Below are 13485 nucleotides of genomic sequence, written 5' to 3'. Positions count from 1 at the left end.
GCCCAACGAAAGACCATCTTACGATTCGCTGCTTAATTACTACAATTTGCATGCAGCATTCCTCGTGCGGATTTCATTCGGTTTCAGTGGCTACACGAGAGCGGAATTCGTCGATATGCATTTTATATATGGGGCTGTGGACGGAAAAAAGCCGCTGCTCAGAAGGAAAACTCTGGAATCGTTCTCTGTACATCCTTTGAACAGCTCCACAGATAAAATGCATACCAATGAGCTTCGCATTCGGGCAACAATGAATATGGCTCGGGACTTGCACGACGAATGACTATTTGCGCCAGAAGAGCGCTTTTACCTACCCCTCAACCGCGCCTCCTACACAAGCTATTTCCGCACACATTTTAAGTTGGAATAATAATAAGAAAAAAAAAGGAATAAAATTATTTAAATATTAAAAGTTTCAAATAGTATAAAACCTTAAATCTGTTTCTGATTAAGACAAATCCAAATCCAACAGTTTTAAAAATTCATTTTTAAAAAATACAGTTGCACATATTGAAAAAAAAAAAAAAAGATAAAAAAATTAAAAAAAATATGTCTGCAGATTCTTGAATCTTGACATTCATTTCCTGAAATTTTACTAGTGGATTGGAATAAAAGTTCAAATTTCAAATGACATTTCATAATTCATCAGCTGAGGTTGAATACTTCAACTAGTAAATAACTGGAGTCGTGTGCGTTGAGCAGCGTTTATATACTATCGCAAGATTAGGCTGCAAGTATCCAAAATTATTGGTATTCGGTTATCGGTATTATCAACTCAACAGCGGCCGAGCGGTAAAGTCGTGGTTTTTCCCGTGTGTAACATGCATACGATGCATTTTCCCAAGACCTCTATCATATGCGACATATCACATATAAAATCACATATGATTTTGAACGAGCCTGTGACAGCAATCACATATGATAGAAATGTCTTTAAACACAACAGAAACTCGTCCATAACCCTATATTTTGTGAAACGTTAGGCGTTCTGTAATCTATTTATATTGCAAGACGTGTAAATGACAATGATCGCTCGTTGTTCCATTTCTGGATGTCGTTTCAGCATTCCAGAATGCATTTCAGGATGATGATTAGATGATTTTTGTATGACTAAAGAGAAAAGTATAATTTAAATAGTTTGGGACTTTACAGTTTCGAAATAAACGAATTTCCTGCAAATCGTATACTCTTCAAAAGAAAACTCGTGAAGAGCTGCGAAGAAATATTACTAAATAATTGTTGCGTTGAAGTTTTTCCAAAATTAAAATTTTTCTCCTTCTAAAAATAGTACTTTATCTCTTTCCGGGGAGATTCTGCATTAACCTGAAATTTCTTTATTTTATTTCTCCCCGTTTTTTTTTTTTTTTTTTTTTTTTTTTTTTTTTTTTTCATTTGTATGCTTTTCGAATGTTTTCATTTGTATTATTATTATTTTACTAGTGGACGCCATGGTCGCTGCTTAATTGATAAGCCCAGCCGTAATCTTCTACTACAAGACGATGAATTTTTGCAACCTCCAGGACAGCTTTACCCACGAGATCGTCAGTGCGAATTAGTGTTTGGCCCAAGATCAAGAATCTGCCCTTATATGCCTGAATGTAAGAGGCTATGGTGTACTATGGACGATGCTACTCAAGGAGGATGCCGGACCCAGCACATGCCATGGGCAGATGGAACACAATGCAGTGAAACTAAAGTATGTATATGTAACTTTGTTAGAATGTAGTATAAGGATTTTTTCTTCCTTCTTTACAGCAAGAATAATACCAGATCTGGTTCAGTTCTGAATAAAACTCGTTCAAGACTTAAAAACGGAAATATTGACCTCTAAAATCAGTAGTAGCCGTAAAGATCTCTTAGAACTAAGAATTAAGCCTTAGTTTTACGTTCGCGATTGAAAGTCATCACCACAAAGTTTGTTATTTACATCTACAGCTATTGATTTCAAAAGAAAATTTATCATTTGTAAGAATTATATAACAGCAACTGATTCTCGCAATTTTTTAATATCAACTTGTAGAGTCATTAGGTAATTTTGAAGCAGGAGCTACGAAAAATGAGCAATGCCATCTCCGGGACTTTAATCTGGACCTCTCGAATACGCGTTGAGTGTACTACCGTTACACCACAAAGGCATGCAGAAAGGAGGAAGAAAATACCTTATATACTTCCCCTTTTAAAGGGCAGCTGAAGATTAGGGGACCCAATGCCAAATCCTGGTGGTGAAGAATTATTCGCCACCTTTTAGTTCGGGCACCACTGTAAGCGATAAGCGACGGAGGACGTGGGCAGTGTTCCTTTGCCATTCGGTTTATCAGTATAGCACCACGTCCACCCTTATCTAGATTTGGCCAGTTGGCGTGGCCACACGAGAGCCTCGCACAAGACTCCGAGATCCAGCGCCTAGAGCATCCGGTGGGCAGTCGAACAGACCAATATACCCCCTGGAATTCCCCCTCATCCAATCGCCCGGGCCCAGCATTTATTGAAACAACATCAATCGATATATGGCCATACAAGGGCTTTGTCAACATGGTATGACGGACTGTTGTTATTGCTACATAGGACTTGCATGACGATGACCTCCTACACATTCTTGGTTATTACCTAAATAAACATTCATATATACAATTGTATATTGTACATTATACCATACTTGCGCTATACTGTACCTTATATTACGTCACACATTATATATGATACCTTACTTTTGTACATTTCACTATATTACAATGTGCGTTTTACCATACACTACATTTTACTATAGAAAAATTAGGGTTTTCATGGTGCAAAAGGCGTGAAAAATGAGCAATGCCCTCACCAGGATGTGAACCTGGACCTCACGAATACGCGCCGAGTGTGCTAACCGTTACACCACGAAGGCATGCAGAAAGGAGGAGGGAAAAAATTCAGTTGTAATGATTGTATCAAATTTCTCGGGTCTTGCATTGTGCAGTAGGTTTTTTGTTACTTAAAAGGGACATGCATTTTGCGTTATGGGCAGCTATTCATAATATGCCATATGCTACTTGTAACATTAAGCATCCTCCTATGAATATTGAATGGGATGCCTTTGGCCAATGAAAAGCATATGGCCCTTTGTTGTTTGCTTATGGAAGAATTTTGACTTTGAAATACCATTTTAACCAGTATATTATGTATGCAGTCATTCAACTGGATTGAACCACTGCTATAAATTATGTTTTGCACTTATTTTTTCTCTGCTGTGTGACATCGGAAGCCTCTTTCTCCTATAGGTTAAGATCTTGTCCTATAGGTTAAGGTATAGGTCTCCTATTGGTTAAAGTCAAGTTTGCCTAATGGAAATGAATGTCTTCATGAAGGACAATTTTAGTGTTGTTACCTTCTAAACTCTTTAAACTACTACACCTTTTTGTGCATAAAGATATATTAAGCAGTAGAAAGAAAATGATTTGCATATTTTCATTAACTATATGTTCATAAAATCAGAAATCTTAACTAAGAAGAAATTCATTTGCTTCATATTAGATATTCTATATTGGTGTAAAACCCAAAACTTTTCTGACACTGAAACTGCTCCTCGTTAACTATTCATCATTCACTTAACTTCCATCCATCCTTATTTGATGTGACTTTGCTTTTCATCTGTTTCACCTTATACTGAATTAATCCTGAACAACAAGCAGAACTTCATGATACAAAGATATCTTTCAGATGGATCTTGATTTCCAATCCTAGTATACTCGGGATTATAGAATTGCTGCGTAGAGCTGCAGAAAAACGGATAAAACATTTAATATTTATCAGTACATGATTATGGCTTTATGAAGCTGAAATTTGAATGCATTAGCGAATAATCCCTGTTGCATCAACTGTAGGATTCATCGATTAAAAACTTCTGATCTTCTTAGTTTAGGCATTTGCAAATTCAAGTGTGGATGATATTTATGGAACTTTCATATTATGGTATATGCAGTAGTTACGGAATCTGCATTTTAATGTGTGTGAATTATGAGATTAGAACATTTCTCTCAAATTCTTTGCAGTAACGCCCTACTTACGTAATACTCGACCTACGTAAATTTGCAGCTACGTAAGTGCGTAAAAGCCGTATCGTTAAATCTGAAATTTACCAGTTAGAAATAAGGACCCTGTAAACGAGTCCTCATTTCCCAACCAGTATTTCTTACATTCAAACAATATTCGCTCAGTTAATTTATAAACTAATATTATGTAACTAATATATACACACTCTCGCAAAGAGAGAGAAACAGACAAAGGGCAATTTTAAAATGTCTAGTAAAAATGTAAAGGCAGGTTGAGGAAAGAGAAATAAGATCTTTTAACTGAATGTACGTGCGGAAATGGCGCATTGAAGTGGTAAGGGTAGATAAAACACTTCTGCTGGCGTCAGTGGACTTCGAGCGGTATGCAGCGTTGCATGAGCGAGGATTTTTCCGATGTGTGTTTTATCTATTGGGCTGCGGATGGAAACGGAGCAACAGCTCAAAGAAGGTACTTGGGAATCGTTGTCTGTACATCCTTCGAGTTCCATTTTAGCGGTAGTCCTCTTCAAAAGGCGCATTTCGGCAAGATGCACATTCGTATAATGATGCATATCGCCCAAAAATCGCACGGGGAATGACGATTTACGCCAGCAGAACGCTTGTACGTACCGCTCAACAGCTCCCTGTACCATCTCAGTGGGTCATTTTTCACACAGATTCCCTTATAAAATTTGCTTGTGTTGGTTCTAACTTGCTTGTTTTTGGTTCTATCTAAAATTTGCTTGTTATGTGCGTGTGTGAGTGTGTGTATTCTAGAAGTTTCTCATGAAGTTACATTTAAGCAATTTACGTAATCGACTTACATAAAATTAAAGTTATTTAAAAGTTTACATAACACATTACTTACATAACATACAATGTTACTTCACTTAGTAATCGCTCAGGATAAGTTACCACCTGTTTCTTAATACAACGTGAAATGAAATATGAACTTCTACAACTTAGCTGGCAAATCTCAGCCCCGAAACTAACCATCTGTGCTTACTACTTACTGAGTACCTTTCTGCTTCAGAAAATTATATTATAAATTTGAAATAATTCTTTACCTACGAATCGCAGGAAATCTGTGTAACTTTGTAAAATTAAAATTTTCTTTCCAACTGATCCATAGTTTGGGTAACGATTTTATGTCAGGATTTTATCTTATTCCTTAACAATACACTATACACGGAAAATTAATTTTTCTTTTAGTTTTTTAAAAGCATTCTTTTAGTCTCTTTGCTTCCTCATACAGCTGTCTTCCGCCGTATAGGGCTCTAGACTACCTGGTATTCATGAACTCAAACACATGTTTTAAAGGAAGTTTTTTTATTGCATAAACAATATATATTTAATGTATTATTTACATTTATTCACTTACGTAGTACTGCTAACCATTTATGTTTTACAATGAAATAGAAATTTCATTTTATAAAAAAATTATTTTCATTAAATTAAAGTTACATTAAGAATGTTAAACTAAATTGTTTTAAAGGAAAAAATTCTAGACCACTAGTAATGTTTAAGGAATACTCTTGTTCCATAGTGTTCCTTTGCGGTACAATTGTTTATCATCTAACTAGCTGTTGTAAAATGGTTCAATTCCCACAAGGTTAGCCGATATTTCCTGTTTTCTGCCCCTAGAAAAAAATATATAGATTCTGAAGTGGCTTCTCAGCTAAAAACTCGTTTTAGTAACCTATAGCAAGAACATGATCTCGCTTCGGAAAAACCAATAGTCTCTGCAATTAATTTCATAATATATTATTTTAGCACAATATATTATTTTAGGCGCATGATTTCCCCACTGTACCTAAAAGTATAGAATTTTACTAACTTTTAAAATAGATGTTCAGTTGTTACTACATATCGCTTTTGCACATCGAAATACCACTTTAAAAAAATTATAAAAATCTTAACAAACAGCTCTCGCTTAAATATTAGTAAGACTTCTGTGCTGCATATTATAATGATAACGTACAATACTTTGGTATGATTAAAAACAGTTGAATACATGAAAGACCAAATTTAAGAAGACGTGAATTTGAAGTTTTAAGAGTTGTGGAGTTCAAATATTCAATCTGTCTACATTTTCTATATTTGCTGCTAATTTTCTCATTCAGAACAACAAGAAATATTACACAAATATTTACTTATTTTACAAAACAATAAGATGTACAATGTTGTTTATTGGCCATTCCACTCTCCAGCTTCTTTCTTTTTACACAACAGTTATATTTTTTTTTGAATCTCGCAACTTTTCAGTAGTGTAATTTGACAGTGTTGCATATCTCGAGAAGCTGCGTTCTAGCAAGATAAAGCAACATACATATAAGGCAACAGAGAATTCATGTCTGTGCTTCAGGAAATGCTTTCCTCTCAAAGTCTCAAGTGTACATTAATAAACTCAGAACATCATTAGAGAAAATAACTGCAGCTGTGCTCATCAACACGGACTAAAAAGGGGCCAATTGATAAAGAACATTTGAATTTTTTCTTCAAAAAAAAATTGAAGAGAGCAAAGTTATTGCAGTTCCATTATGTTTTCATATTCATTATTTTATTGCTTTCCAAATTTTGAATGTAATGCAAAAAATTACTAAATTTGCATTTTTCTCAGCGCCTAGTTAAAAGATAATTCGAAATAAATTAAACTGCTGAATGAATTATCTTAGACCTTCCAATATGCATTCAAAAAGCAATATTTAACAATTTAACAGATGCGTTCTGTCCAATAAATGCTCCTAAGCAGAATTCTAAATTTTTCATATATTTAATTTGAATACTGAAAAATATCACTCAGTCTTCACTTATAATTTATAAGGAAACTCTGAAGTTCTAGGATTTAAAGAGAGTATTGAAGTTATTGCTGAAAGTAGGGCAACAAAAGTTTTGCTCTTTCAGAACTTTACAATTTATTTTATGCAAAACCTCTTAATTAATGGATTAATTAGAGACAAGTAATGATGAAGACTGAAAAACATATTCGTGTGGAAGCTACTTTCCTTCAGAACCTGTTTAACGAACAAAACATGCGTATAAAAGGGGCGAATAAAAAGATGTAATGGCTAATTGCTGTAACTTGTCATATTTTTATGTGTATGATACAGATCTTCTGTGTGGTAAGTGAAAACTGGCTTAAAAATCATATTTTTTTATCTATTCATTATATGTGCATTGTGGGCCCACCAGCGGCTGAACGGTAAAGTCGTTGAATGCTGATAGTACGGTCCGATTTTCGAATTCCGCGCACGGGCTGGCTAGATGGCCGTTTTCGTGGTTTTTCCCCATCTGTAACGTGTATACGATCCAGTTTCCCTTAAAAAGTCCTTCACGAAGGCATCCCTCACCTTAGGCAGATAGCCCTATTGTGCTTTGCCATAATTAAATAAATCAAACGAAGCCATGTGCATTGTAGTTCCAAAAAATTGCTGCAGCCAATAATTTTTAATCAAAGGTTGCCTATACCAAGAGTATATAACTTAACATATTGCTACGTTTACTTTACTTCAATTACTTTCTTTCTTTCCACCGACAGCGAGGCAGCCGGTCCACTGGGTAGTTAGCATATCGGCCAGGTAGCCCCGCTGACGGAAATAACTTGAACAAAAGACACACTTATAAATACATATTGTGCTCAAGACGACTGCTGGGGGCAGTGCAAACAAATGCTGGACGAATACGATAGTGCACGATGGAAGAAGGGTGCATTGCGGGCGTGAAGAACAATTCCAGTTACATATTTACAGAGTAATGGATAGGTGGTTACAAATACTAAAAGTAATAAGAAGTAACTAGAAAGTAAAACAATACATAAAATAAAAAAAGCCAAAACAGTGAAAACAATACATAAAATAAGGCAAAATACATAGTTCAAGGTTCATAATTCAAGGTTTACAGTTCAAGGAGATAAATATATACAGGGAATAAAAAAAGCCGAATAAGCTAATTTAAGATAAAATTAGTTCACTACAGGTACAGAGCATACAGGGGCTGTGCTGGTGAAGAGGATGGTGGCTGAGAATTACTCCAGCCTGTCTGAGATTTTGCGTGCAATGTTTATGCAATCGCATATGCGTTTCAATGCATTGCGATTTTTTGAAGTAGCTTCGGCCCATGCATGGATGTGGTTTGCTACTGGTTGCCTAAGATGATATTTGGCGGTCTCTCTGCAAGCGAACAGATAGTGGTCCGGATCTCCTACCATCCCGCATGAGCAATGCTTGTTTTCGCGTCGTCTGAAGCGATGCAGGTAAGTCATGAAGGGACCATGTCCTGTTAGATACTGAGTGAAGTGAGACGAGCCAGATTTTAGAAGCCGGCAGACTTTTGGAAAAAATCTGTAAACTCTTCTGCCGGTGGTTTCTGTCTCCCACAGATGTTGCCAACGTTTGAGTAATTCTCTCTCGAGCTCAGTTTTTAAGAACGAACCCGGGAGAGGCACGTCAAGTGTGCGAACGTGGGGATCAGTTGCTGCTCTTTTGGCTATTGCATCTGCAATTTCATTAACCAGTATTCCAGTGTGGGCAGGTACCCACTGGAGTTCAGGCCTAGAGTATTTAGGTGTTCTTAGTAAGAGTTTTTGTATGGCCCTGAGGAGTGGATTTTTACTACATGTGCCTTGGATTGTCTGGAGGCTAGAGGCTGAGTCTGAATATATACTGGAATAGTTATTTTCCAGTGCGTAGACAAGTGCAGCTTTTAATGCAATCAGTTCAGCCTGAAAAACTGAGTTGTGGTGCTTAAGCTTCCTTTCCCAGGTCTTTAAGATCTGGTTCCCAAGTAGAATTCAGTATCCGCTACCGGTGCCACATTCTCCTTTGGAACCATCGGTGTAGATTGCAGTGGCGTTGAACCACGTTGGTGACCTGCAGTTAATCGAGATATTGAATTCGGCCGGGTGGCAAGGTGACTCGGGAATGCTTTGCGCATAGTCAGTATTAACATAAGTCCTGTCCCATAAACTTATTGTCTCTTTGATTCGGAGCACTCGCACTATTGCACTCTCGCGCTGAGCTAAGAGATGCAGAGGCGGTAGTCCTGAAATCACGTTTATAGCATTGGTGGGCGAGGTTTTATATCCTCGGGTAATGCTCAGGAGGAATGGTCTTTGTGCTGAGCGTAGCATATTCTCCATTTTAGTAGTGATCGTTATGCCCCACATGGAGGCCCCATATAGTGCAATACGTTCAGCAACTACAGAGTACCACGTCTTAAGCATCCTCGAAGAAACTCCCCATGTTGGTGCTGCTGTTCTGAGCATGGAATGAAATATCCTGTGAAGTCGTGCCTTGGCCTTCTTTAAATGTGGCATCCAAGTCAATGTGTCGTCAATTATAACTCCAAGGTACCTCAAGTTTCTGACTATTTTAATGTTTTTCCCATGAAGGTTGATGCACGGGGTTCTTTGATGGCGCTTACCTGAACAGATAAGCATACCTTGGGTTTTTGAGTTGGCAATAGTTAACTTATGGTCATTTTCCCATTTGGCCATCTTGTCCATTGCTTGTTGCGCCCTAGTCTCATATGCGTTGCGGCTGTGTCCTTTGGTTACCAGCAAAAAGTCATCGGCATAAGCCAGTATTTCCATGTGAGGATCTGTGTTAAAGAGAGTCAGCGCTGTGTCCGCTACAAGATTCCAGAGCAGTGGACCCAGACAGGATCCTTGAGGACAGCCTCTATTGATGGAACGTGAGTGCACTCCTGCGTCCGTAGTGGCTTGTAAGCGGCGATCACTTAGGTAGCTGTAAATAAGGTCAAATAGAATCTTAGGGCTACCCATGTCCTGTAATCTCTTCAGTACATCGGGCCACCACAACGAGTCGAAAACGCCCTGTATGTCCACAGAGATAATGAGACTATGTTGGTTATTTACTATTAATTTTCGTAGGTGCTGCAGCGCGTGATCCACCGATCTGACAGGAATGAAGCCGTATTGTTTGTCATTTATGCTTTGTCCAGACAGGATATAGTTTTTAAGTATTTGAAGGACGACTCTTTTTAGTACTTTACCCAAGGCAGGAAGAAGGCAAATAGGCCGGTAAGACGTTGGTACATTAGGGTCTTTTTTCGCTTTGAGGAAGAGCACCACCTCACCAAGTTTCGTGTCGGCTGAGAAATATATGTTGCGCCAGCACGCAGTAACTCCGGATGCGTACTGTTAATGGCTTGCAGAATGCCATTATCTATCCCATCAGGACCTGGTGCTTTATTGGTGTTTAACGCTTTAACAATGTCGCTCATTTCTTTGGCGTTTGGCAGTGGTTCAAAATCTGTTTTCTTGGTATTGTAATATTGCTCAACACTGGCTCTGATATTTCTTTGTGCGGGATTATCTGTGTCTGCGTTATCAGGTCTAAAGATATTGTCCAGAATGTGCGCAACTACTTCTGTGCTAGTTGCTGCTCCGTGGCTTATTGTGGCAGTAAGATTAGTATGTGTAAACATCTTGTCATGTGCAATACGGAAGACAGTTCCGAACTTATTCGCAGTGTTGGTACAGTACTCTTTACAGGATGAAAACTTCGCTTTTGCAATCTGTCTTTTGTAAGCAGCCCTGTGCTTTCGAAAAATTAGCGAGTGTGTCTCTCTTTCTAAGGGATCCTTGCATGCTTGCATTTTGCGCCTTAGGGCACGGACTTTGCTGCGTTCAGCAGTCAGCGTGGTGCTTCACCAAGGAGTGCATTTCGGGGCTGCGTAATGTTTCCTTTTCAAGACTTTTTCGCACACTGAGAGCAGTGTTTGCATAAGATCTTCATGCATGGCGTCGATGTCTTTACTACTGTTGCAATTGTTACATTGTGCCACGAGACTTTCAATATGGGTTGAGAGTGCATTTTTAAATTTGTTCATGTTTATATACTTCGTTTTCCATCTGTTCTTTGTTATAAATTGGTGCTTCGAATCTATTCTGAACTCACTGTAGCGATGGTCACTGAACGAGGGAGTTTCGCTAACCTTCCAATTGTGAATATTATTAAGAATACCAGTGGTGGCTAAAGTGATATCAGGCCACCCCTGAGCCCTGGTAGTCCAGTATGTAGGAGGGCTGTCGGTGGGGTTGACGACTGCAAGGTTATGAGAAGTGATAAAGTCAAGGACAGGGCAAGCACGCCTGTTTTCCTCTGCAAAAAAAGTTTTTTTTTTTAACAAAATACTTCTATTAATGAGTGTCATATTTTAACGATTATAATAAAAAGGAGTAGGTGTTTTTCTTTATAGGTAAAGACAAAATAATAACAAAATAATATAAATAATAAATAAGGGCGTCAATTAATTCTTCCCTTTTGCCAAGATTACTATACTGCAAGATTTGCACGTTTGGGGAATTTCTGAGGACGTCACTGACTCCGTATACTCAAAAGATACCCTTTCCTATACCTTCTGTGTTTTCGTTTCTCCCACTTCTACGCTTGAAGTGACGGCACTGAACTCAACCGTTGTGTAATGAGCCTAACCTTATTTGTTCTTGCTTTCTACAAAGCATAATAAAAAACGGCTTAAGTGATAATGATAATAAAAAATTTGTTACAATCAAAAAAACAATTTTTAAAACCAGCTTTTTATTTATTTAATCAGTATTATCAAGAATATCTAGAGTTCTTGCTTGTTTAATATACTTTTTAGTGCTTTAGCATGCAGAAGTAGTCTCAGAACAAGGTCATCCGGAATCTTCCGCGGGAAAAATTACATTTGAAGCCCCATCAGTGGCAGAGACGTTAAGACCCCTGAATATTGATAGTTCGAAACCTAGCAATTGGCTGTATGATTGGTTTCCTTATGTGTAAGGTATTAAATACTAGGTAGTTTCCATTCTTCCATGAAAGCATTCCCTTCCCTAGTTAAATATTCCTTGTGTACTTTGCGATATTTGAATAACTTAACTTGAATGATATCTAAAAGCGAGAGAGTTATCAACTACATCTGAAGATAGCTTGGCACATAAAAGTACGAGGACATTTCAAATTGATATGCCAACAAAGCTGAAGAAACTTATTTTGTTTCTGTATTAAATGGTTGGGTACTTAGCAAACAAAAAAATTTCAACTTTTTTTAATCTTGATGGATCGACATCTAGCGCCTCTTAATCAATTCGTAAAAGGTGAATTTCTTGCCCGTAAACAAAAGGAATTACTCTCTATCCTCGCAAAGTTGAAAAGCTCCTCTCAGTTTGTTTTGTGATGAAATAGACCGATGATCAAGGATCAAGGCTATGGGCTTTGAGATTAAAGACATTCATGCAGAAGTATAATAAGAAGTAAATAATGGTTGAAACCATATTGTTAATGATGTAAAGGCGGTGTATTGGAAAAAAACTTTTATGACTTGTTGAAAGAGAAAATGCGTTTTTAATATGCAGAATGTTGACGTACGGCATAGGAAAGAAATAAAAACATTTTGAAACCATTTTACTTCCTTGTACGAAGTAAAAAGGAAGTATTGTAATCGCGAAAAGTTTCAGGCAGCATATTTCAACGAAAATATCCATTTTGACCGCTATCGAATGCAATTTAACTGCAGTTTTTACAGAAACAAAAACTCTTTGTATCTTGCTGACTAAAAAACATTTTCAATTTAAATCGAATGCAAAGTACAAACTGACAAGCCTAAACCAAAACCTTGGCTCATGTAAGCCTTCGTGAAGGAATCGAGTTTTGCAGAAACTAAATTGCAACAGCAAACAATCTAAAGCCTCGTAAGGGCCAGCCGCTTTCAGACAAACCTTAGCAGCTCGAATCTTATTTATACTTTAGACTAATATGCATTCTGGAGGAAACTGAATTAATTTTCCCAAATTGCAAATTTATGACCACTGACTTGTAATCTGTTTCTTAATCAGACGTAAATAATAGACCTCGAATGAGGTTTATAAAAAGTGACTTAAATATATAACATGATACTGGGAGAGCACAAGCAGTGAGTGTAATTTCTACATTTCAGGAAGGGGGAGGTTGAATTTGAAATATAGTTTCAAACTGTACCTATTATGTGTAAATATTATTTACGTGTGTGTAGGAGTCAAATTATGAGACATTTTACATCGTTTGCTTAATGTAGAGTGTATTTTTATACTTAGTATTCCATAAATGAAAAATTGAATGATGTTCTAATAGCAGAGTGCTTGCATTTGCACCAAGAAAATTACATCATAAGAAGGCTTTTCTTTTTACAGTACTTGACAGTTTTTAGTTTGACGGTTTATTCTCCTACGTGGCTAAGAAAATAATTCTTAACTGTCTATAACAGCGTAAAGTATACAAATTCAAGATTTGGGGGGAAGGGCAATCATACTGAGGAATAACTGATTTAATAAAAATTAAACGAATTTACCTTTTGGTTAAATCAAACACTTTCTTTCCACAAATGCTTATCACTGCAGCCACAAAAACTGCAACAAAATTAAGAAGATGTATGCATGATGATGTGCAGATTGATGACAGTAAACTGTGGGATGTTT

At 37.1% G+C, this 13485-nt stretch overlaps 1 protein-coding gene across 2 annotated transcripts in view; it reads left to right on the top strand.

The window, feature by feature from the left end:
* Positions 1–13485, top strand: part of LOC118185717 (A disintegrin and metalloproteinase with thrombospondin motifs 9-like) — a 690813-nt gene that overhangs the window by 343677 nt on the left and 333651 nt on the right. For both annotated transcript variants that reach the window (XM_085807434.1, XM_085807433.1), the window contains one exon: positions 1441–1696. In XM_085807434.1, the coding sequence (XP_085663560.1) occupies positions 1441–1696 (256 nt within the window). The remainder of the gene's footprint in view (positions 1–1440; positions 1697–13485) is intronic.

Source organism: Stegodyphus dumicola, chromosome X1, assembly GCF_044657685.1.
Source record: "Stegodyphus dumicola isolate Sdum_Otavi_A_Nest chromosome X1, ASM4465768v1".
Classification (NCBI taxonomy): Eukaryota; Metazoa; Arthropoda; class Arachnida; order Araneae; family Eresidae; genus Stegodyphus; species Stegodyphus dumicola.
The sequence above is the reverse complement of the archived record's forward strand: the minus strand, read 5'-3'. Positions and strand labels throughout refer to the sequence as shown.